This window comes from Dermacentor silvarum, chromosome 7 (assembly GCF_013339745.2).
Source record: "Dermacentor silvarum isolate Dsil-2018 chromosome 7, BIME_Dsil_1.4, whole genome shotgun sequence".
NCBI classification, from domain to species: domain Eukaryota; kingdom Metazoa; phylum Arthropoda; class Arachnida; order Ixodida; family Ixodidae; genus Dermacentor; species Dermacentor silvarum.
In genome coordinates, this window is record NC_051160.1 from 45,802,919 (window position 1) to 45,826,832 (window position 23,914).

The window sequence follows — 23,914 nt, forward strand, 5'->3', positions numbered from 1 at the left end:
GCGGCTGGTTTGGAAACCTGCTCCCTCAGCACGGCAGCCCGATGTGGGTAGTCTATAACCCATTCGGTTATAGACTACCCAATGACCCATGTTGGCGGGAAAATGGTCTAGATACATAGACGGTCAGTCCCCAACAAGTGCGTGAGTACCCAAGAGATGCTAATCGCATTAAAAACAAAGACACCAGTAACGTTAATCCCCTTCAATCGTGGTCGCTTGCTTCGAGTAGCACTCATTAAGCACACGGTTCTTCGATACGTTCAGAGACTCGATCCAGCACCATTATTTATAGCTTCCTCCGCCTTTCCTTTCCTCCATGACCATGATGATGACAATAATGACTACAATGGTAAAACGCCCTTAAATGGCGGTGTCAGAGAACCGGTGGTCATCGCGGACTTGCTCAATGCTGCCGTGGCTCCACAGAAATCATGTCACGGTAAAGTTGTACGTTAGTGGGTGTGCGTGCGTCAAGGCTTGTACAGTCGAACCCGGGTATATCGAATCTGAAGAGGATCACAAAAAGTTCGATATATAAAATACAGCTTTTATACAAACATTTTCAAGGGTATTTCACTGCTGTTCGTTATAAACAATAATTCGTTATATGCGGGTTCGATGTATCCGGGTTCGACTGTATGTGTGCGTTCGCCCGTGCTTCACGGCGGCGAATCGCGTGGTAGCGCCTGGCGGTGCGAACATCAGCACAGTCGCCAAGTAGTCGCGGTCCGTCGCGCGACCTCTGTCAATCGGCCAGTGGGAATGCACCTCAAAACGCGCACACCGCATTTTTTTTTTTTTCGTACCGAAGGCCGGCAGTGCGGACGATAACGACGAACACTGTACGCGCAATTGACTTTAGCCACTTCAGTGGCCAGGGACGACGTAAAATCGACTTGTAGTACGACGTAAGCGGCGAGATAGCGTGGCATACCTCTAATGGAATCGCCAGTATGGAACTTCGAGACGGAGTTATCTGATGAGGGCTATTCGAGCGCATACCGAAAGTCACGTGCTCGTCGCTGCCTGACGTATACATAGTTCACGTGACCCGCGATATGGCTGGCGCTTCTCCTCGGTCGCGGCGCCGATTTTTGAAGATCACGAAGGGCGCTACTGTATAATACCCGTGTACGTAATACGTGTACAGGGCGTCCCAACTATCATGCACCAAGATTTAAAAATATGCAGATGCCACGTAGCTGGACGGAACCAAGGTAATGTTGTTTGCCGTCGCTTGGAGATACTCGGATTATTTGTTTGCATTCCGCCTAATTAGATAAGTAGTCTTAATTAATTAATCGGCTTCTCAAGTATTATAATTAGATTAAAAGTGTGAATGAGAAAATTGTAGAGCAACATGAAAAACTCCCGATAGAGCTTTCTGTTGCTCAATACGTGCTACATGAAAGTATGTTTTTTTCCGAGCTTGAAAGAAGCCCGCGATTATACGCAAAATTGCCTGAGCGGTCAGTCGCGAGTGAATGAGAGAGAAAAAGCAGAAAACAGTAGTTTTGGTATCAATCGGTATACTAATCAAGTGCACTGTATAGACACAGCGCATTGTGTCTGGAGTCTGGAAATCAAGTATGTCGCCTTCAGGTACACTGTAAAATAATTTACACCCTTAAAGTGAATAAGGCTGCAAGTCTGTCTTCACACCTTACTCCCAAAAAAGGGTGCCAGGGTGCGGGTTAGAGACACATTTGCACCTTTATTCACTTTTAAGGGTGTAAATAATATTACACTGTACTGAATAAGCGCTCATGTGGCTCTCCGGGCTGATGAGCGGTGAAGCCAGCCTCCCAGGACCTTAAAAAAAAACAATTTAACGTATACCACTACCGGCTAGAGCTGCCGCTTCGACTACATGTCAGCTTTGAAGGTGATATAGCCATGTTTAGTCTTACATGGGCACATAGCGTGGGTTAGCCAGCATACGCATAACTAGCAGGCATGTGGAGGAGACGGTATAGTGGTAAAGGTGGAGTGGTAGCGCGATACTTAGTGAATATTGCTATAGCACTACGGCACAACCTTTTCGCAGACTATACACAGGGTATACGACGTCCGACACGCCGTGCGATGCCTCTGAAAGACGGCTGTTGACACTGTTTAAATCTCCGTTTTGAAGCAAGGCAAGTGAGCGAACGCAACTTTCTGGCGCCCCTATATAAAATCTGCTTTGAGTCGGATAGACAGCAAGGTATTTGCCACTAGATAGGTTGTCACCAACCATGCAACGTCCGACGAACTTTGATGCAAACGGACTATAGTGCGTGCCACATCGCTGCTTCCACACGGAAAGGCTCTCGCAAGTTTAACAGGTATAAAGAGTTAGCAAGTGAGGCAGTTTTACAACCCTTTTATTAACTTCTTAAGGGGGCAGGTGGCGCTAGAGCAAGGATGTCGACAAAGCTTGTTTTCAACACGACCTATGGGGGCACACGCTTCTGACATCTGCGTGTAACTCCTAGGGGCATTGTCATTGAACGGCGCTGGAGCCCGTTCTTGCTAACCGCTCTATACTTTTTGCGTATACCGTCGCAAGGCCCCGTATTCACGCTTGCGATTTGGAACGAAACGACCAGCGGAGAGTACAAGGGCGTGTGCGCAGACACCTGTAATCTAGAATAGGCGATATTTTTTTTCTAGAGTGCAGTCTACCTCGAAAAGTAATGTAGTGGATGACGTCAAAGCTAACGTCATCCACTATACTCGGAAGCGTCGACTACTGCAAAACGTGTGATCTATAGACGACGGGACAAGTAGAAAAAAAGAAGAAAATGTAAAGAAAAACAAGCACGAGTACGCGAGACAACAAAGGGTGTATCAGCATTGACACAAGGGTGTTTGTTTTAGGGTCAGGGTCCCTCCGTGTGCTGCTCACATGTACGACCTGTAGGCGGTCTCGTGACGGTTTTTCTCCGGTCAACTTTTTCGGTCAAGTACATGAGCCGGATCCGGAGCTGATAACAATGTCACGCTGCATTCTTTTTTCTTTTTTCTTGTGTTTTTCTTGTGCCAGGCGAAGAAACACTGTTGCCTTTTTTGGAGATCGATACACTCTTGCAGTGCCTGACGTTAGTGTACTTTAGTGCAGCGTGACGACGAGCAAGAAGACGTGGTTGGATAGGCTAAAGTACAGCTGCTCTTCCTCTTGCAATTGCAATGCATGGCGTTAGGGAGCTTTAGCTACCCGTTAAGGATAAGCGAGACGTATAGTTGATTATGCCGTGCACGGCCTTTCTTGTTCGTCTAGCGCCTGGCGTTTGTGAACGGTAGTGCACAGTAACGACGAGTAAGGCGTGGTTCATTACTCGGACGAGTAAGACGTGGAGTAAGATGCAGTGTAAAGCCACTGCCCTTACAGTGCCTGAACTTAAAGGGGGGGGGGGGCTTGAGCGCACGGTAAGGACACGGGCGAGGTGTCTCTGAGCATGCGAAATATATCCGCTTTTGATCATTATGCCTAGCTTGGAATAGGCTAGCGGAAGACAGGGGTAATTGGAGATCGCAGGGAGAGGCCTTGGTCCTGCGGTGGACATAAAATATAGGCTGATCATGATGATGATCATTATGCCTAGCTTTCGGAAGCTTTAGCGCACAGTAACGGCAAAAGCGAGATTAGATTGAATATTCGAAGCACAGCCGTTCTTGTTCCTGTTATGCATATTGTTCGGGGGCTTTAGTACACCGTATATGCCAGAGACGTAGTTCAATTTGTGCAGTAAAGCCGCTCTTTCTCTTGCAATGTATATCATTAAGGAGGTTTAGCTCCCCGCGACGAGCGACACGTAATTTAATGAGCCACGTACAGAACGTTCTTGCCGTTTCAGTGCATGGTGTTCGGAAGTTATAGCGCACAGTATAACGACACGAGCGACATGTTGTCGAATACGCTAAATATAGCCGCTCTTTGCTTGCAGTGCCCAGCGCCTTCAAGAGCTTTAGCTCACCGTAACGTCAAGCTATGCATTGTTGAATATATGCGAAGCACAGCCACTGTTGCTTTTGTAATGCCCGGCGTTCGCGGAAGCTTTAGCACACTACAACCTTGAGGGATGCCTGGCTGAAGTACAGCCGCTCAGGCGGCACGCGAACCCTTTCATTCGCAGCGAGTCGCGGTTGCGCAGCCACTTAAGCCCACCAATGGCTTCCGAGATTTGCGCGCGCCGCGGGCGCGCGATAATCTCGGAGGCTATGGCTTATTTCAACCAAAGCCGTCCGCAGCCGCCAGGAGGAGCCACGATATGACGCGCATGCACGCACGCACGGCTATGTAGCTCACCAACGCCTTGCGCAGCAGAGCTAGAGGCCGCACTTTTTGCGCACGTAATCGCAGCTGCTGCATCGTATGCAAGCGCTGTGTATCTGTGACACCCTGCAGGTACCTCGCGCGCCCGCCTCTCCGCTGTACGGCCGCCTCCGTTGCGCCAGTAGCCGGCTTATATACGCTCAGTTCCCCACCGCATCGCCGTCCCGTTTGCAAATTAGACTCGACGCACCCTGTAGCGCTAATCAAACCGGAATCGTCGTCGGCGGCCCGTGTGAGCCGTTTCCAGGTTTGATTTGCGACTATAGTCGACACGCCTTGGTTGGGTTGGTGTGTTTTTGCGCACGTGCGCGTGGCAGGGGAGGGGGAGGGGGGGGGGGGCAGTAAATCGTTTTTGCATGCGCACGCGCGTGCCTCGCCTTTATTTGGGAACAAACAAACAAAACAAAAACAAAGCTGGGTAGGGGCACAGTCGCGCCGGCGACAAGCCTAGCAGAAGGCGTGTCCAGTTGGAGAGCATAGCCGCGGGACCTTGCATATATGTTCGAGTGCGATTGCGCGTTTATGTATCGTCGGAAGGTCGGTGCGATCAGCTAAGCAACGTGACGCATTAATGTCGGCAAGCGCTTCATCGCAGCGTGTGTGTATATACCTTGCATCAACCTTTCACTGCTCTCTTTGCAAATGAGATGCGGAAAGGCAAATACTGCAGACGCCGCCGCCGGCAAGCCTACTCAGACGGCGTCCCGCCGCCCGTTTCGTAGCAGGCTGCGAGGTGGAAACGGCCGCGCCACGGTATCGTATCGAGATGCTGCCTCTATATGTATGGTTAGTTTATCTAACACTGCAGATAAGAAGGCGCCGCTCCCACTTTTAGTCGGGATTTATTCGACGACGGCGAGAACACTTAGTTGCCTGTGTAATTTATTATTATTAGGTTTGCACGGAACATCGAATGATCGCAGAGAGGAAAAGAGCCTAAATAAAAGTAAATTATGGGACACGCGTCCCAAATAACTATGAGAGGCGCCGTAGAGAAGAGTGCCGGGTTGACTTCGACCACCTTGGATTCCTTGCCGTAGCCACAATGCACGATACACGAGTGGTTTTTTTTTTCTTTTTTTTTTCCATTGGAATGTGGCCGCCGTTACCTCGAAGCGTATGTTCTGACATATACAATGCAAATACGATGCAATACAAATACAATACAAATTGATACAAAAAGTGGTATAGCACGAAACCGGACATGTGGCAAATATCATGAACCGGAAAAACAAAAAAAAATCGTCCTGGACAATGCAGTTTCAACTTACAATGCGAAACGTTCTTTTTTTGACAAACCCGCATGGGCTTCCTTTGTGGCTTCGGGCTACATTCGGGCGGATGACAATTTTTTTTTTCCTTTCACCAGACATGTACGATGCATGTTTTAGCGCTTCTGAACAGAAAAATTCGGAGCAGAAAAAAACAACACATAGAATTTTTCACAATACACCGAATGAAAGTACTTTCATTCGGTGTATTGTGAAAAAGTAAATTCTGATTTTTTTTTTAAGTGCCAAAACCACCGTATGATTATTAGGCATGTCTTAATACCAGCGTACTCTCTGTCCTATTCTTCTTTTTAACTCTCTGATGTTTTTTTTTTTTTTTCTGTTCAGAAGCGCTAAAAATGCATCAGTTGTACATGTCTGGCTTCATGCTATACCACTCGCGAATTTTATATCAATTTGTATTGTATTTGTATTGTATTTTTATTGTATCTGCGTTGCATTTGTATTGCATTCGTATTGCATTCGCATTGTATTCGTATTGTATTCGTATTTATGTTGTAGCTGCATTGTACTTGAGTATAGATATAAACGCTGCTTAGATGCAAGAAGATGCGGTATTATAGGGTGCCACAGACCATCCATTGCGACGCCCGTCGCTACCTCAATCAGAGCCTATTAATAAGCGGGGTGTCCACCTTGGCACGTCCCACTCATGCCAGCGGTTAGGACGCGTTTGCCCAGGTGTCACGGGGTCATTAGCATTCCTGCAACTTTTTTTTTATACGTGTACGGAGACGGAACGGATCGACGTCCTACGAGGTGGCGGGAAAAATATACTTTAAAAAGAAACGATCGGAAAAAGATTGTTTAATTGGAGTCTATTCCCGGTATGCCTGCTAATATATGCTGCCCAGGAATACTTATATTGGTAACTTCCATTGGTTAACGCTTAGAGGCGTGTGACTTATGTCACGTTGCCCTACCTACAGGATCGAACCGCGTTATGAATCACGTTAAAACTCTTGCGAGAACGTATTTCGTGCATCGGTATCGGGATCAGCCCACCAAGTCATCACCTCCGGTCACGCTGTCTCCGGAATCGGACCACGTATAGGTCTCTAAATGTACTCTATACTGAGTAAAAGTTTGGCCGAATATTTAATATCTGGATAAGTATAAGCAGCGTTTATATCTGTCTTCAAATACAATACAAATACAATGCGAATACAGTGCAAATACAATACATATACAACACAAACACAATACAAGTATAGTACAAATACAATATAAATACAAATACAACACAAATACGATACAAATATACAAGAAGTGCTAAAACACGTCAGTTGTACATGTCTGGTTTTCGTGTTATATCGCTCGCGCTTTTTTGCACCAATTTGTATTGTATTTGTATTGCATGTGCATTGTATGTATGTTGCATTTGTATTTGTATTGTATTTTCATTCTGCTTAAATCGTACTTGTATTGTAGGGTAGGGACAGCCAGTTCTAACTTAGTTTGCACGCAAAGTGTGATGGGAAAAAGCCAAAGAAAGCTTCGCTTTAAGTGTCACGTCGGTCTGCGTCTTCAGCGAACAACTCCTCATTTGCCTTCTCACGAAGGGCTATTTAAACACTCTACAGAAAGTACGGACGCGCGTCTCTTTCTACGTAGTCTATAGATTGCCTATCTATTGACGGGCTGGGGTCCTACGGCCTTAAAACGCTTTCTGGACTGACGTTTACGAAATTTATGCAAACTGCCCGTTCGGAGTAGTCCACGAGTCTGAATCGATCAAAGGAAGTAGACGTGTTAACTAGATTTTGCGACAGAAAGCATAATGTAAACATTATATAGCCGTAACAAGAAGGCGAAGGTGGTCTACAAGAAGTCTATATGCTAGATACTGTGCCGATATAATCGACCATCTCTAACCTGCCATCAACCAGCTGCTTTTACTTGCCTTTTAACTTGTCTCATCGTGGTCTTTGTCTTACTGTTGTCGTCACCATCTGCAGCAGAGAGACAGAAGAGTGCATAGAAACGGCAGGGAGGTACCATCTGCAGCGACACCGCCTGCGTGTTTAAAGGTACACTAAAGAGGAAAATTATTTTAGCTGTATTAATAAATTACTTTTTTACAATTAAAAAAGAGAGGAACTCTTACCGTAAGAACAGTCATGGTACACAACAAAGAAAGAAGCACGAACGACAAACCAGTGGCCACGCCGTCTTGAAGTTCTCGCACTAGCTCGACAATGACGTCACGTATTTCGGCGGCGTCTGCTCGCATTTACATTATTTTCTATCGATGAAAATCGACTGCATTCTATTCTTAAAGAGCCAAAGTCTGAAGTTAGCAAGTTTTGAGAACCTTTACGAAACCACAACGGCCGAAACATGAAAAAATACCTTGAAATCCGCGACGTTACACTGACTAACCAACGCTCGGGTTTCGGGGCGAAGTTCACAAAATGATACTTCGGTCTTCATTTACTCTTCTAATAGTCATAACTATTAACGCAAAATTAACGAAAGTAGAGAGTTTAAAGAAAAATTTGTCAGAATAAAGTGATTTAGTGATTCCCTTTGGTGTCCCTTTAAGGTGACACTAAGAATAGCAACACCAAATTAGTTCAGACGGAAGAAATATCGCTTTTAAAGGTACCTTTTCATTCATTCAGTAAGAAAGGGTTGATTAAAGGAAGTGACAAGTAAAAAGCCAGAACTTCCCATCTCTCGAATTCTGCCCCCCAACTGTAGCCCTCCTTTACGTCATTGTGACGTCATGGGCTTCGTAGTATTTTCTTCGCAGTTTCGGTCGCTCGAAGGGAGAGGGGAGCATCTAAACGCGCAGAAATGTCTTGAAAACTTGACTGGTTAAGTCTTTAGTTCATTTAAAATCGATAGACAATTAAATGATGCCAGTAAACGCTATGTAAATCCATGACTTCATGAAGGGCCGGTGAGGGGATTTCAAAATGGCGTCGCCGTCCCTAGTCTGCGCGCCTTCTCTGCCTCACCGAGACACTTCTTGCGATAAGAGTAGAGCTTCTTGCCTCTTTAAAAAGATGTAGTTAACGTTCTTCTCTTTGAATGTCTCTATAAAGTGCGCCGCAGGACAAAGGCAGCATTCCGGAGGTCTTTAATTAAACTGCGTTAGCCGACTCCAATGTGGCAGCTCCTTTAGAGTCGAACCGTGTATATTTGGACCTTGGATTATCGCTCTTAACCTTCATCGGAGACACTGATCTTGACCAGACACTTTAGTTGCCTGTTAGAGCGAGCGCTTGTGTATGTTGTGCACGTGTGTACTATGTCTGAATGCGTCACTTCACGTGTCGCCAACGTCATCGACGTCATTTAGCATGCCGGTCGTCACCGGCCGTATGGCCAGGCAAGCATCCGCATCATCTATTAAAGAATTATCCTCTCTCTCTCTTTCCATCGTACACATGCAAATACCGTCCTCTCATCAGTCGACATCTAATCATCTACCATCCTTCATTTCCCATTATACTGGCACCCAACCCATGACTCCTAAGTGACCACAGGTAACCCGTTCTATACTAACTAAAGGCCGACCCGACTAGCTGTTTCCTCCGCCTTCTTCTCTCGTATGCCTGGCGTCATACATTTTGCTCCTTCCGCAGCCCGGCATTACGAGCCATCACCGGCGGAGAATCAGAAGCGCACAACGACTGCGTGTACAACTATTATCATCAGCATTAGGCGCCGTCAGATGACAGTGCTAAGCGGAAGTTGAATCTGCGATTAATGGACGATGCTCACGCGTTCGCGCAGGCATGTGGTTACGACCTAGAACGAGTTCGCGCACCCCACCCCCCTTTTTTTTTCTTTTTTTTTCTTTTTGCACGGACATCGATTCCGATGCGGCCCGTAGTAAACACACGTGCTGTTGGTATTTGCTATGTGTACAGACGCCGTCGATGTAGGCCGTACCACGTGCTTGTACAAGCGGTTTTGGACGTGATAGCGAAGTGGTGGTGGAGGCGCTTTTTTGAAGCCTTGCAAGGCAACTCGGCTCTGTTATCCGTCGATGGGTCACCTCTAGCGTGGAGCTGCGGGGCGGAGGTGAGATTGAAGGCTGTAGAGAAAACCTTGGTGGCCTTATCGCTTCTCGGTTTACGCTCAGCGGCATTGGGTTGGGCTGCGCTGCAGTACGCACCGTGAGCTGTAATTATTTGACCGTACCGTCGGTGAAATGCTGTGTTCGATTCGCCGATCTTGAACCCTGGCCTAAGCGTTTTCCCGGGGCCTTTTTCTTTCGTTCATGATTGTAGTGACGGTGACGGTAAAGTGGCCTTACTCTTCGGGGAGTGGAAGTGTAGGAGAATTAGCGAGAGCAAGGCCCGATCAACGATGCATTGACTGTACATGAATTCGTGTCACGAAAGTGTTGCGCGATAGTGTGCGCGTCCTCGCGTTGGATGGAGTGCCCGTCCGTGTGTTAGTGTTTGTCTGCGCGTGTTGTGGACTCGAGCTCGGGGCCCGAATTCGCAAAAAAAAAAAAACACTTCAGCCAATCCGGATGCAAGGCGTATTATTATCTAAGGCGGCGCGCCAATGGCAAAGAGTAATCAGGAAAGAAAAGCTTTGTGAATCTGGCCCCAGGTGTTTCTGTGTGGGACAGTGTTAACTTTTGACAGTGTGAAAGACCGCGAGCGAGCGCGAGTGCGTGTTTGCGTGCGTGTGTGTGAGTGTGTGCTTGTTTGTTTGTTTGTTTGTTTGTTTGTTTGTTTGTTTGTTTGTTTGTTTGTTTGTTTGTTTGTTTGTTTGTTTGTTTGTTTGTTTGTTTGTTTGTTTGTTTGTTTGTTTGTTTGTTTGTTTGTTTGTTTGTTTGTTTGTTTGTTTGTTTGTTTGTTTGTTTGTTTGTTTGTTTGTTTGTTTGTTTGTTTGTTTGTTTGTTTGTTTGTTTGTTTGTTTGTTTGTTTGTTTGTTTGTTTGTTTGTTTGTTTCCATCGTCGGTGCGAAGAGGAAACGCGGGTTGCATATACCCGAACGAACACGGCATCTCAGTCCAAATTCGTTCTTTCTCCGCCGAGGACCTAAAAAAAAAAAAAAAAGGCAGACGCAGCCTCCAAGGCGAAAGCATTAACGATCCACCCGATCGAGGCTGCCTCACCTCGGCCGGCGTACGTCCACAGCAGACCGAGAGTCATTACCGACAGCTACACAGCGCGAATGCACCGCCAGCACGGGTCTGGGAGGATGGAGGAGGTTTGGCACGGGCTGGCACGTGGGGTCGAGGTAATGCGAGAACGACGCCCGTGCACTCGCGTCCATCCCGCCGTCGCTCGGAGCCGAATTAGCTCGAACGACGCGCCACTTAGCCGTCACTTTTCCACATTGCGGCAGTCACTTTAGCGGCGGTCGTTAGTCATAGCGGCCGGAGAGCATCGGAAGACACAACGATGGCACTGCACGAAGAGGTGGAGGGGGGTGTAATCATGACCTCGGATGCCGCCACGGCGTCACGACGGCCGACCGCCATCGACATTAGTCCAATTACGCTCCACCCGATCTGCGCGCGCAGCACAGGCTCGCGACCGGCAGAAGGAATGTCGCTCCGAGTGGTGTGTTCCTGTAGGCATGGTCTAGCGCCATGGCTGTCTGGGCCTGCAGGGTTGCTGGTTTGTTGTTGTCGTCGTCGTCGTCGTCGTCGTCGTCGTCGTTGTTGTTGTTGTTGTTGTTGTTGTTGTTGTTGTTGTTGTTGTTGTTGTTGTTGTTGTTGTTGTTGTTGTTGTTGTTGTTGTTGTTGTTGTTGTTGTTGTTGTTGTTGTTGTTGTTGTTGTTGTTGTTGTTGTAAGGAGGAGATTTCGACGAGCTGGGCACGAAGCCACCTGTACACTGGCCTCATGATCAGAAAGCATTACAACCATGGCCTCGTACGCTCATGCACAGTTCTCGGAAAGAAACGTGCGGGCCACGGTGATTGTACACGTGATACTATAACAGAAGCACTGCGACACCTTTCGAACACTACAAGAGAGAGACATAAGAAAAGGAGAAAGGCCGGGAGATTAACCAGAGGGGAGGTCCGGTTTGCTACAACACTACAAGAAAAATGTTTGCGATCTGTAGGCAAAAGCTTTCACGAACATGTGAGCCGCATAATATTACGCTGCATGCATGCATCGGGGAGCCCGCAATCTCGCATAAAAGATATCGCTCGCTCTCTCCTGCACCTTCCGAGGCCTCTCTATTTTTGTCGCGGTCTATTGCGTCTTAGACAGCGTGATAGCCCATAGATTCAAGCTATATATGGCGCTATTGTACATGATCATAAGTTACTTACGAGGAAGAAAAAGCTGGGGAAAAGCTGGGGAGAAGCTGGACAATCGGAGAAAAAGCTGAACATTTTTGCCACTTGTGCTCGCAACCTGCAGTATTAGGAGTTCCAACCTGTGCTAGAAGTAGCACAAGTTTATTGACATCTGAAGAGGTTATCCTAGCGATAGGCTTGGCAATGCCGAGTGAGATGACAAACAAAGGGGGGGTGAGAAAAAGAAATTAACGTAAAGCGCACGCAATATAACGCATACAAGCGTGCGAAATGCATTATCACACACGTTATTTGCATAATTCTTGAATCCCACAGGAACGTTATAAGCACCTTAGTGGGTCGCAACTTAGAGCCAGGACTCCGCCACGGTCCAAGAACGTCCCGCAGCTTAAGTCGCACGTCGTGTCGCACGTTTATAGCCCTGCCCGAGACAGCTGTTGCGGTTGAGCGTCTGCAAATATACAAATTAAGTCCTCGTTGGCACCGCAGGTGGGACACAACATTCGAGCGAATGCGACGCAGACACGTACGACCACGCCTGTCGCCATCACGTGGCATATGAATGTTACAGCCTATCATACGGAAACAATAAGCGGCGTGCAGCATTAAAAAACTTAATTAAGTTCTGGGGTTCTACGTGCGAAAACCACGATTTGATTATGAGGCACGTGTTAGTGGGAGACTCCGGGTTAATTTTGACCACCTGGGGATCTTTATAACAAGCCCCCAATGCACAGGACACGGGCGTTTTATTGCATTTCGCCCCCCGTAGAAATCCGGCCGCCGCGACCGGGATACGATCCCGCGACCTCGTGTTTAGCAGCGCAACACCATATCTGCTAAGCCACCAGGGCGGGTGGGCGTGCAGCTTTAGCGGTAGTTTTTTTTTTTTTTTCATTCAGCTTCAATTGATTCAGCTTCAACTGATAAGCCACACATACTAATTAAAAATCCATTTTTGGATGTCATTTGAACGCCTATTGAATCAGTCGAACAAAGCTTGTAGGCTATCACCAATCTAAAAAAAAAGAAAATAAAAACTTGTGACATTTGCTCTATTTAGGGAGGAATGGCGATGTCTCGTATGTTCGACAGCTTAGGAGTAAATTTCCTAATGCCGCTAAAACCAGAGAGGGGAACAATTCGGCAGCTTTCTTTTTTTTTTTTTTTTTTTAGATTTGCACTATGAGCGGCCCCGAGTCACAATCCGATGCCACAATAGCCCCGGGTCCCAATAGCACTTTTATATACCAACACATCCAACACAAAACAGATACACGGGACATTCACATGCAAACACTGCTCGCGCTACCTGCACCCAAGACCTTTCAACTAACTTACATAGCCCTGGTGTTTCGACCTCTAGTAATCTAATACGCAACTAAACAGCACACAATCCTGTTAATATAAAACGTCATTATAATAAATGCCTTTCGATTAGCGGCTAGCGAATCGAATGCCTTTCGATTTTTCACATATTGAGAGTGCTCAATAACGGGTCAAATAAGTGCGTATCGAGTGTGGCTCGAGTGGCGGTGTCTTCATTTTAGGCAATCAAATGTGAATCGACTCTGAGTCAACTGACGCTTTCTTATCTTCAGTCAATTAAATCTCCACCGAGCGAACTCATTGGAAATTGACGTTCAATTGATTTTCTACAGACTCAAAATGAACTTGATACTCAGTCAATTGAAGCTCAAACTGCATTCTGTCTGACTGCTCGTTCAAGGCGTTCTCGGATCTAATTGCAACGCGCAGACTTTCTGACGCCGACTGCATACGCGTTTTACGGACAAAAAAACTGCATTCCTCGAGTCGGCATAAACACGATATCGCCGAGTTTTCCTTCGGCGAGACGACGCAAGAGAGCCGATCTTTGTGTCGTCCTCTTGATACCCGATGTCCTTTGCCTTACATCGTCCTTCCAGTGCCGTTTTTTTATTGCGCGGTTCGCGGAATTACGCACATTGCGGGGACATTCACCGAGATTCCTCGCACGATCTGCACGTGCAACGACGCGTTATCAATAATCTTTTCGCTTCCGCTTGTCGCTACAGTGAAAATTTTTGCCGTCTCCTTCGCCACACTCTCTCTCTCTGTCTATCTATCTGCATCGTAGGCTCCGCGATGGCGTCGGACGTCGGTGTCCGTAATTGTCGCCTTGCTGACTGTGGCTTGACTCGGCGACGCATGTGTAATCCCAAGGCCCCCGCCATCCCCGACGACATTGCAGGGGATTAAGCTGTACTGTATGGTGCTGCGGGCGGGCGCAAATCCGGTATGTACAAGCGCTTGCCGTGCGCGCGCATGCATGCTTGGATATCATTATCATATTCTTTTTTTCTATCCGCTGTAGCCTTTCCGGCGATTCTAAACATCCTTGAGTTGAGCATTGCGTCTTAGGTAAACGGCGTCGTGAGGCTTCCGCTGCACAGTTCCTACCTTTTTTGTTTCTGTCGTCTCCTTTAAATGTCCTTCCGTCATCGGCGTTTTTTCGTTAGATGCGATTAGCATTCTTAGGATACTTAACGCACTTTCCAGGATGTTTTTTTTATGTATTTTTTATGTATTATGTTTTTTTTTTTTTTTTTTTTTTTTTTTTTTTTTTTTTTTTTTTTTTTTTTTTTTACTGTGTAGTCCATGGTCCAATGGGTAGAGCACAGTGCTGAGGTGCTGAGAGAGCCGGGTTCGGAAGCAACCTTTCCGAAACCAACTTGGGTCACGAAGTATGTGCCGCTTTGCAATGGACCTTTTTGACGTCAACTTGGGTCCTTGGTTATGTGCCAGTGGTTGTGTGTCACATTTCACTCAATGAATCTCTCGGGCGCCAACTTTGGTCACTATATATGTATGCGCTGCTCTCCAATGAACCTCTTTGATGACGACATGGGTCACCACCAGGTGCGTACCGCTGGGTACGTGGGGCTCTTCGATGAAAAAAACAAACCCTTAAATGCATCCGGTGCTGAGCCGAATCGCAGGCACGTCATATATATCTTCAGACAATATTTACAGGCAACAATTTGTGACGCCGTCATCAGACACCGTTGTTGTTGTTGTTGTTGTCGTCAGCACAGAAAAACTTCGGAAGTACTACTATAGTGTGTACATTTGATTTCTGCGCTCCGCACAGGGAAACCGTCGATGATTTCCGCAACAATTTCTCTAGCGTTTACGGGGCTCGAACCAGGAGTGGACTCGATCGTCAAGCTGCTTATGCAGCTTTTTTATGTCATTAGCATTATTTGCCTACTTCAGGCCTTTGGGCCTATCTATCTATCTATCTATCTATCTATCTATCTATCTATCTATCTATCTATCTATCTATCTATCTATCTATCTATCTATCTATCTATCTATCTAGCCTCTTACGCCGACCCAGTAGCTCAAGTTGCCCACCAGCTTGGGCCACTGGTACGTGCTCGTGGTCGTGATGCCGTCATGGTGGTTGCAACATCGTCATTCCAGCTTCGTCATCGATCGCCTCTCGTCATGCCGTCGTTGTCACCCCATCGTTTGTCAGGCCACCGTCGTCATCCAATTGTTCTCACGTCTAAGTCATCACGCTGTCGTTGTTATAGCGTCATTCGAAGAATTGTCATCTCATTGTCATCACGCTGTTGCCTTCACACCGCCTTTGTCGTTCCATCGACGCCATATTCCTTCTTTGTCATTCCATGTATTCGTTAGTTAGTGCGACTGCGTCGTACAGTCGTCGTCATGTCCCGCCATGCTCAAGCGTTACTATGGCGAACGAGTGCCATACAACACCGTGGGAGGATACCGGATTATGCCACATATAACCGAAGCGACGAAACTATAAGGATGACAACTATATACAGATGTTGAACGAACTTGACTGGTGCGTCGCTACATTTCTCGAATGTTAATTGCGTTACCATCGAGAGCCATCGTGAGATGAGTTCTGCTGTAATTTTTGTCCTCGATCCCCTTTGTGTAATCAGTAGGCAAATAAGTATATACACTTCGAATTTCGTTTACAGGCAAGAAATGACAAGTCCGAAATGGCATGTCACTCTCAGTACTCCTTTAACCGATGCATCGTTGTGACTGCTTCGACGTCACTTTCTTTCGCTTATACTGTTTCCATCGATTGCTTCTTATTTTGACGGCCCCCCAAGAATAATATCTAAAACCTTTCTTTTAACAACGCTGTTTGTCAGACCGAGCGATGTGGTGTTACTGCTCAGATTGTATCAACGCATGTGGCTGCTTAGCATAGACGATGATGGTGGTGTTTCTTCAGAATGTGCTATTAGCCTGGCAGTCGTAACGCCAGTTTCCGGGACGCAAACTATTAATAATCGTCGAGCAATCCCGAGTTACGAATCAGTACATGAACGGTCTACATCTCTTGCTCGCATGTTTGACTCGCAGAGCAAAGGAGGACCAACACATCAGAACGCTGACCGTCAATTAATTTTAATAAGTACCTCGTACAGGATGAATTCCGACGATCCGGGTTCTTCAGCGTGCACGCAATACCCGATTCACGAGTTTGCATTCCGCCCCAATAGAGCGCCGCCGCGGCCTGTATTTGAACCCACGACCTCACGTTCATCGGCAGAATGACATTGCCGTGTATTGATCCAAAGCGGAGAGTAATTTTTAGATAGATAGGTTAATTGTTTGTTTCGTTGATTGATTGATTGATTGATTGATTGATTGATTGATTGATTGATTCATTTTCTTTCCAGGAGGGGAGTAGGAGGAAGGACAAGCCCGCTGGAGTGACAGAGGAGACCGCCAGGAGGCGGGAGGGGCGCCCAAGATGGCGACGACTGAGGGTGGCGGCGGCAGCATTTTGGAGCACGTGGCCGAGCACGTAGTCGAGCACGTGGTCGAGCACATGGGCAAGAACGGGACGGCCGGCGGCTCCGAGCCGCTCATGGAGGGAGAGGAGGAGGAGTACTTCCGGGCTGCCGCACCCATACTCTTCCTCTTCGTCAGCTTCATACTCGGAAGTACGGCTTATACTCCCCTCTGTCCGAGTATCGATGCAAAAAGCGTGAGCTAGACTTCTCTAAGGCATGACCTCCGAGATTCACTCGAGCTGCGCCCGATCTCGGGGTCTATGTCCATCACAGTTTCCACTAGCTGGAAATGTGGCTCTAGTGTCTTTATATATACGGGACCTGCAAGCATGGAAATTATGGGGCGTCCAAGAATTTGCCTAAACGATCCGTCCTTCTGGCTTGGAAGGCTGTCGCGACTTCGTGAATTGATCGTTTTCGACAAAGTAGTATTGCGTTATTAATGTAGCAATTGGCACTAATTACGCGTGTGCGCAGACACTTTCTTGCCTTGCCGTGTCTATGAAAACTGTGACTGCTTGGAAATCTTGTTAAAAAAAATAAAGCGTAATAAATTGCGTCACGAGAACATCTCAAATCGCAAGGACAAAGATTAAACAAATCCACATACTATAGCCACCATATCATGGATGAACGATCACAACGCCAGTCTTCCCTCTAGTATTTTTTTTTTATTATTTAGGAAACATAAAATCAAATTCAGGTTTTCTTGCGATCCATCCGTTCGGACACGATGCGCCACATTGCATGACTAGGTTACGTAACCGATGCAAATGCCTTGGGTACCTGCACGGAGGTTATCTGGCGACGTCATGCCCCGTGAGCGCCCGAAGCCACCAGTTTGTGCGTGCAACAAAGTTTGAATTTTTTTTTTTTACTTAGCATGTCACGATTCACATCAAGAAAGGTGTGCAGTAGTTGCATGGCTGACTAGGATACCTGTGCAGATGTAAGTACAATGAACGGTTAGGGTCTACAACACAACTATGGAACCACGACAATGAACGGAATCGCCTTTATGTTTATGACAACGCAACGGAAGACAAAATAAAAGAATGTGCAACCGAACTATGGCTGCCAAACATTACAAAATCTGGTTCATTGATTGCTATTCAGTAGAACAAAAGAAAAAGTCGGGACACTTGGGCCGTCGCGACTGCGCCAAGGCGGAACTGTCCCGCTAAGTTTGGCACGGTTGGCAACCCTAACTACTAAACATTTCTTTTCTGAATTTGGCCAGTTATCTGGCATCGAATGCGAATCAATACAAAATAAAAAATAAGAGACTTATCGTCTCTTTAGTTAAGTTCGAACCACGAGCCCCACGACTGTAGTGCGGATATGCGATACCATTATCTCCACAACCTCATTGCGTTGTCTCCTTTAAAAAAATATCTTGCGTTATAACCTTACTCTCCGAGTTCACAAACTTGTTTTAACGGGTCCCATTAAAGGCAACATCGCAAAGTATGAAGTTCGTCCTTTCGCAATATAAACTTCAGACTTATCATTCACCGCAATATACAAATAAAATAAAAATGGCAAGATATTCATCGTGCTTAGTGTACACCATCCCCTCTTCGCTGTCATGGCCAGTGAATCATTCCACGGGGAACCAGAATTGGCCTAAAAGTCGTCAATATAGTTACAATGATGAGTTACAATCATCATCAGCCTATACTTATGTCCACTGCAGGACGAAGGCCTCTCCCTGCGATCTCCAATTACCCCTGTCTTACAATGAACATGTGCAAACATATAAATCGTGTCATAGTGCACCGAAGCGCGTTAAAGTTATCTCATTCTCTATAGATTTATCAGAGTTAAATTGTTCAACATTTCTTTTCCGATTCTGCAACAAGATATGTATCTTACTTTATTTAGCATACACCGTTCCCAATTCGCTACCATGAGCAGTGTCATGGACAGCACCAGAAAACGGTCGCAGATCACTGCGCACTAAACACGCACGGACACCGTACAATTCGCGTCCTAATGCAAAGTAACGCTGAAATGCTATCGCATTCTCATATAGTCACCAAGCGTGACACTTGCAACCATTTTTTTTTTTATGCGAAAGCATTATATTTCTCATGAGGCGGAAAATCCGGCGTAGTCGGCGTTGGCGTGACCACACAATGGTCCAAAAAAGTCGAGGAAGCCCAAGCGAGCCAATTGAGGCAGTTGATGACGTCGATTAGGGCAAAGTTGAATCTAATTAAGGCGAAGTTAATCAAGGCACAGGTTTAATTCAGATAGAGTTAATTACGGCACTCGAACCCACGACCGTTGGTGCTAATTAAGGCGCAGTTAATTAATACAGTTCATTAAGATAGAATTAAGGCGCGCGCAGCCACGAGCTTTGGTGTTAAGGCGAAGTTATTAAGGCACAGGTTCAATTAACGTAGAGCTCATCACGACACTCCGCGACCATTGGTGGGAGTCGAACGCACGACCTTAGGTGTCAATTAAGGCGAAGTTAATTAAGGTACAGTTAATTAGGACATAGTTAATTAAGGCACTCGAATCCACCACCCTTGGTGGTAGTGGAACCCCCGACCTTTGGTGGTCGCAATGCTTTCGCATTCGTCCACGCCGGGATAACTACTAAATGCACCCTTGAATTCTTTCACAGCGTTGGTGCGGTTCCTGCTGAAGCGTCTCAACATCCAGATGCCGTACACGGTGGTGCTGTTCGTGTTTGGCGCCCTGATGGGCCTGGTGTCGCGCCAGTACGAGTCCCTGCAGATCTACACGTACCTGGCGCGCATAGACCCCAAGCTGCTGCTGCACATGTTCCTGCCCATACTGATCTTCGAGTCGGCATTCGCCATGGACGCGCACACCTTCATGCGCTGCTTCACGCAGTGCATACTCATGGCCGTGCCCGGACTGCGTGAGTGAATAATAACCGACGTCTTCTTTTTCAATCAATCGATCGATCAAGCCGTCTTGCAGTTGCTTCGACCCGATGAGGGAAATATTAGAGATTACCGAGGTTGGAGTGTTCGGCTACTCGGTGCTGTTTTCTTCCCCAGCGCCTTAGATACGGACAACAGAATGAAAACACAGAGAGATCCCTGAACCACAACTGAACTTTAATTTCGTGAGCGCAGGTATAAATACGCTTCGTACCAGGAAAGACAGGAAAAGACGAAAGAAGCAAGGCACAATAAGTGCAATCTGCAGGGAAAAAAATTAATTTAATTTTAAAAAAAAGAACGTCCCGCCGCACGTGTCACTTATTTCACGATAGGAAAACGCACTTTTTTTCTTTTTTTGACAAGGAAGGCGAAGTCAGACTGACACACTTGTGACCCCGTTTCCAAAGTTTCTCGTGCTTTCTACGATTAATCTAGTAATTTCATCTTTTGCTTTCACGATTACACGCGCTTGATCAAAAAAAGAGATCTGTTTGATCAAGCGCATGCAATCGATTAGATATTAACTGAATGACAGTCAGTCAGTCAGCCGACAGTACATTGGTAAAATGGCTTACCAACGCACAAAGTCCAACCAATTCTCTCGACGATATAGCCTCGCTAATAGGCCATATGAGAGAGTCGTACCAACGCGATCTCGGGTTGCCCGGTCGCATCATACGCTATCACAACTGAGCATTTACACGCAACTCATCAACGCGCATTGCGCCGCAACACCCGTAACGCTGTCAGTTCGTCTTCATCACTGCTTGTTCCTGCACCGTCCGCAGTGATCTGCGCCGGCCTCACGGCCTTCCTGTCGGTGAACCTGTTCGTGAGTTACGAGTGGGGCTGGCACAGCGCTTTTCTCTTCGGCTCCATCCTCAGCGCCACCGACCCTGTGGCCGTGGTGGCGCTTCTCAGGGACGTCGGTGAGTGCTCGACGCCATTCCTCCGGTCCTTTCTCGCGTACATCGCATCTCTAAGTGTTGTCGCAAACATGGCGTATGCAGACAGTATCCCGGACACGTACTACGTACGTAGTACTACTACGTACTACGTACGTGTCAGTACGTACGTACGTACGTACGTACGTACGTACGTACATACATACATACATACATACATACATACATACATACATACATACATACATACATACATACATACATACATACATACATACATACATACATACATACACACACACACACACACACACACACACACACACACACACACACACACACACACACACACACACACACACACACACACACACACACACATACATACATACATACATACATACATACATACATACATACATACATACATACATACATACATACATACATACATACATACATACATACATACATACATACATACTCACACAGCTTCTGAAGCGAAGGAAATGAGCCGAAGTTCGGCTTCCCCTCAAAAAGCCTCTTACTGCGGAGAAGTGTGCTTTCACGAACGATGTTTACGTAGCTACGCACGCACGCAGGGACATTTGAGTGTAACTTCGCGAGTATTTTATGTACAATCGATATCCTGTCGATGAAATACTCGCGACGCTCCAATAAAGCTATCCATGTGTGCGTGCGTAGCCACCTAAAGACTGTTCGTCAAAGCAGACTTCTCCGCAGTGAGAGGCTTTGTCAGGAGAGGCCCAACTTCGGTTCATCCCATTGGCTCTCAGAGGCTGTTTGTATTTGAGAGTTTTGATACTCGCACCCACTTTATCAATCCGAGCTCAATAACTCTTAAGTGCTGGCTTGGCCCGTTATCATGCGTGCGTACACGTGTGAATGTCACTCATTCAAGCTCATGTGAAACGCATTTTGCAAGCGTCGTCGTGTTTGTTACAATTTCCAACGCGTGCACAATTCGCAGGCACATCAAAGATCCTGACCACGATCATCGACGGCGAAGCTCTGCTCAACGACGGCTCAGCCATCGTGATCTACGAGGTGCTTGTGGAGCTTGCCGTTCCAGGAAGAAGCATGACAGGTAAGCCACTCGTTGTATCAACAGCTGTAGTGAATCTGTCGATCACAGGCGTGAACTCGCACAATGCATTACTTCGGTCTGTCATTAAGAAAGCCAGTCGTCAGAGAAAAAGAAATCCTTGTACCCGACGGTGGTCGAGCTCACGGCTTTTCGACTGGCTTTTCGACTGCAGACCGGTTGTTGTTGTTGTTGTTGTTGTTGTTGTTGTTGTTGTTGTTGTTGTTGTTGTTGTTGTTGTTGTTGTTGTTGTTGTTGTTGTTGTTGTTGTTGTTGTTGTTGTTGTTGTTGTTGTTGTTGTTGTTGTTGTTTTCGTCGTCGTCGTCGTTGATGTCGTTGTTTTAAATGCAGAAAAAAATGGAAGGCATTCTTAGAGCCGGCTTTCCCAAAATTTGAAATACATATCCCAGACACTAATAAGGAAAGAACAGTAAGCAAGAAGAAAATATCGACAGGCAACTGCACACACAAGCACAAGCACACATATAGCTTCACTAAACGGTCATTAGCACAGGAAGCACGTTCTATGAACTGTATTCCATCACACACAAAAAAAATGGGAGAAATGAGAGTCGGCACATGTTCTTTCATATATACAAATATACTTTTATACATATATGCAGCATCCACATGTACACGTATACCTGACAGCGGAAAGGGCAACACAGCCGCGACATAAAAGCCATTCTGTTTCTCTCGTTGCGCGGCGCCTCACAGCGGCCGACATTGCGTGGATGTTCTGCCGCATCTCGTTCGGCGGGCCGCTGCTGGGAATCCTGGTGGGCAAGATGTCCGTCTGGTACCTGTCCAAGGTGTTCAACGACTCGGTGATCGAGATCACCATCACGCTCAGCGCGGCCTACATCACCTACTACCTGGCCGAGACCGTGCTGCAGGTGTCCGGCGTGCTCGCCGTCGTCGCCCTGGGCGTCGTCATCAGCGCGAACAAGGTCAGCATCAGCCCCGAAGTCGAGGAGTTCGTCCACAGGTGAGTTCAGTTCTGTTCTCCTATCCGGTCCCGACAAAGTTCCTAACTCTTGCACCAGAACCTTTGGAGGCTTAGCAAATATTAATGGCCGGTCCTTTATACGTCAAGAATGATACATTTTAACGCGACAGGTTTAAACGCCCCCTGTCGCAGAAAATCCGGCGTCGGTGTCGGCGTCGGCGTCCGCGGACGAGAAAATCATCCCGAACCGACCCCAACCACGCAGGCCCTCCGCGTGGCGCAGATGCGTTAGTGAAATAATTGAATTTCTCAAAGTAAAATGCGTCAGAAAAATCGTAAAGTACGACTTAATCACAACCTACACACGTGACAGCGTCAGATTGTAATTTGAGTAAACGAGAAAACATAATTCCGTTACGCGGAAACTCAAACACAAACCCCTTTTCTAGCATTTCTACCATTCATACAGCGGCACGCCACGGCCTGTTCTTTGCAAAAACACCATACAGATGGCGCTGGCCTCCTCGACAGCCACGCGCAAATAAATCTGCAGTTGCCGGGAAGCCTGCCAAGCAGTAAGGGATTTTTTAATGCTATCTCGTTCCACTCTTGAGGGCGAAGCTTAAGTGTGATGCAAATTTTTACACCAATTTCCAATAAATTGCAACTCTGACATCAGAACCTGGTGTTCTACGCGGATATTTACATTAGGATTTTACCCCTTGCTCTAGAAAACTGAGAGAAGCCAGGGCCCGTGCTCAGAAAAGGCGCTTAGGCTAGCAATGTTCGTAAAAACAATTTTTGGATGTTCCTGATCCTAGACATAGTACTATAGAAGGCGGCTGGCCAAAGGCCAAAAAGCACTTACGAACGAGAAGCTTCGCGAATACGGCCCCAGAGTGCTTACGTCATCTACATGGCGACCATATTAGTGGTTCCGTATTTAGCTCTATGAGCAGGAATCATTCAATACCAAATTTTTCATGCAAGCATTCGCTAGCTTTGTATCGGTTACATCACATACGGCACGGAAGGCCTCGCTCGCAAAGTCACGCAACGCGTAGAAATGTGTACTAGCTACGAGGCTAGCCTGGTTTGTCGCGATAAATGAACCAACCCATGTAACCGCCGTGGCTATACGATAAGTAATTCTCGCGTGAAATAGCAATCGCGGGCAGTTGTAATGCAAAGCTTCGGAAAATGGATATGGTATGTCCTACTTGCTAGGCGAATTATGCTTAGTGTGCGCGACGCTTCGTGAGGCCTCTTGTCTGAAGCCTCATGCGTGTGATGGGTGCCTCCGGGACGTGCAGTCACGCAGAATTTCACTCGTCAAAGC

At 46.8% G+C, this 23,914-nt stretch overlaps 1 protein-coding gene across 1 annotated transcript in view; it reads left to right on the forward strand.

The window, feature by feature from the left end:
- Window positions 1-23,914, forward strand: part of LOC119457993 (sodium/hydrogen exchanger 10-like) — a 68,524-nt gene that overhangs the window by 11,957 nt on the left and 32,653 nt on the right. The window contains 5 exon segments of the mRNA XM_037719781.2: window positions 16,576-16,842; window positions 19,328-19,588; window positions 20,405-20,545; window positions 21,513-21,629; window positions 22,344-22,614. Of these exon segments, the coding sequence (XP_037575709.2) occupies window positions 16,650-16,842; window positions 19,328-19,588; window positions 20,405-20,545; window positions 21,513-21,629; window positions 22,344-22,614 (983 nt within the window). The 5' untranslated portion in view covers window positions 16,576-16,649.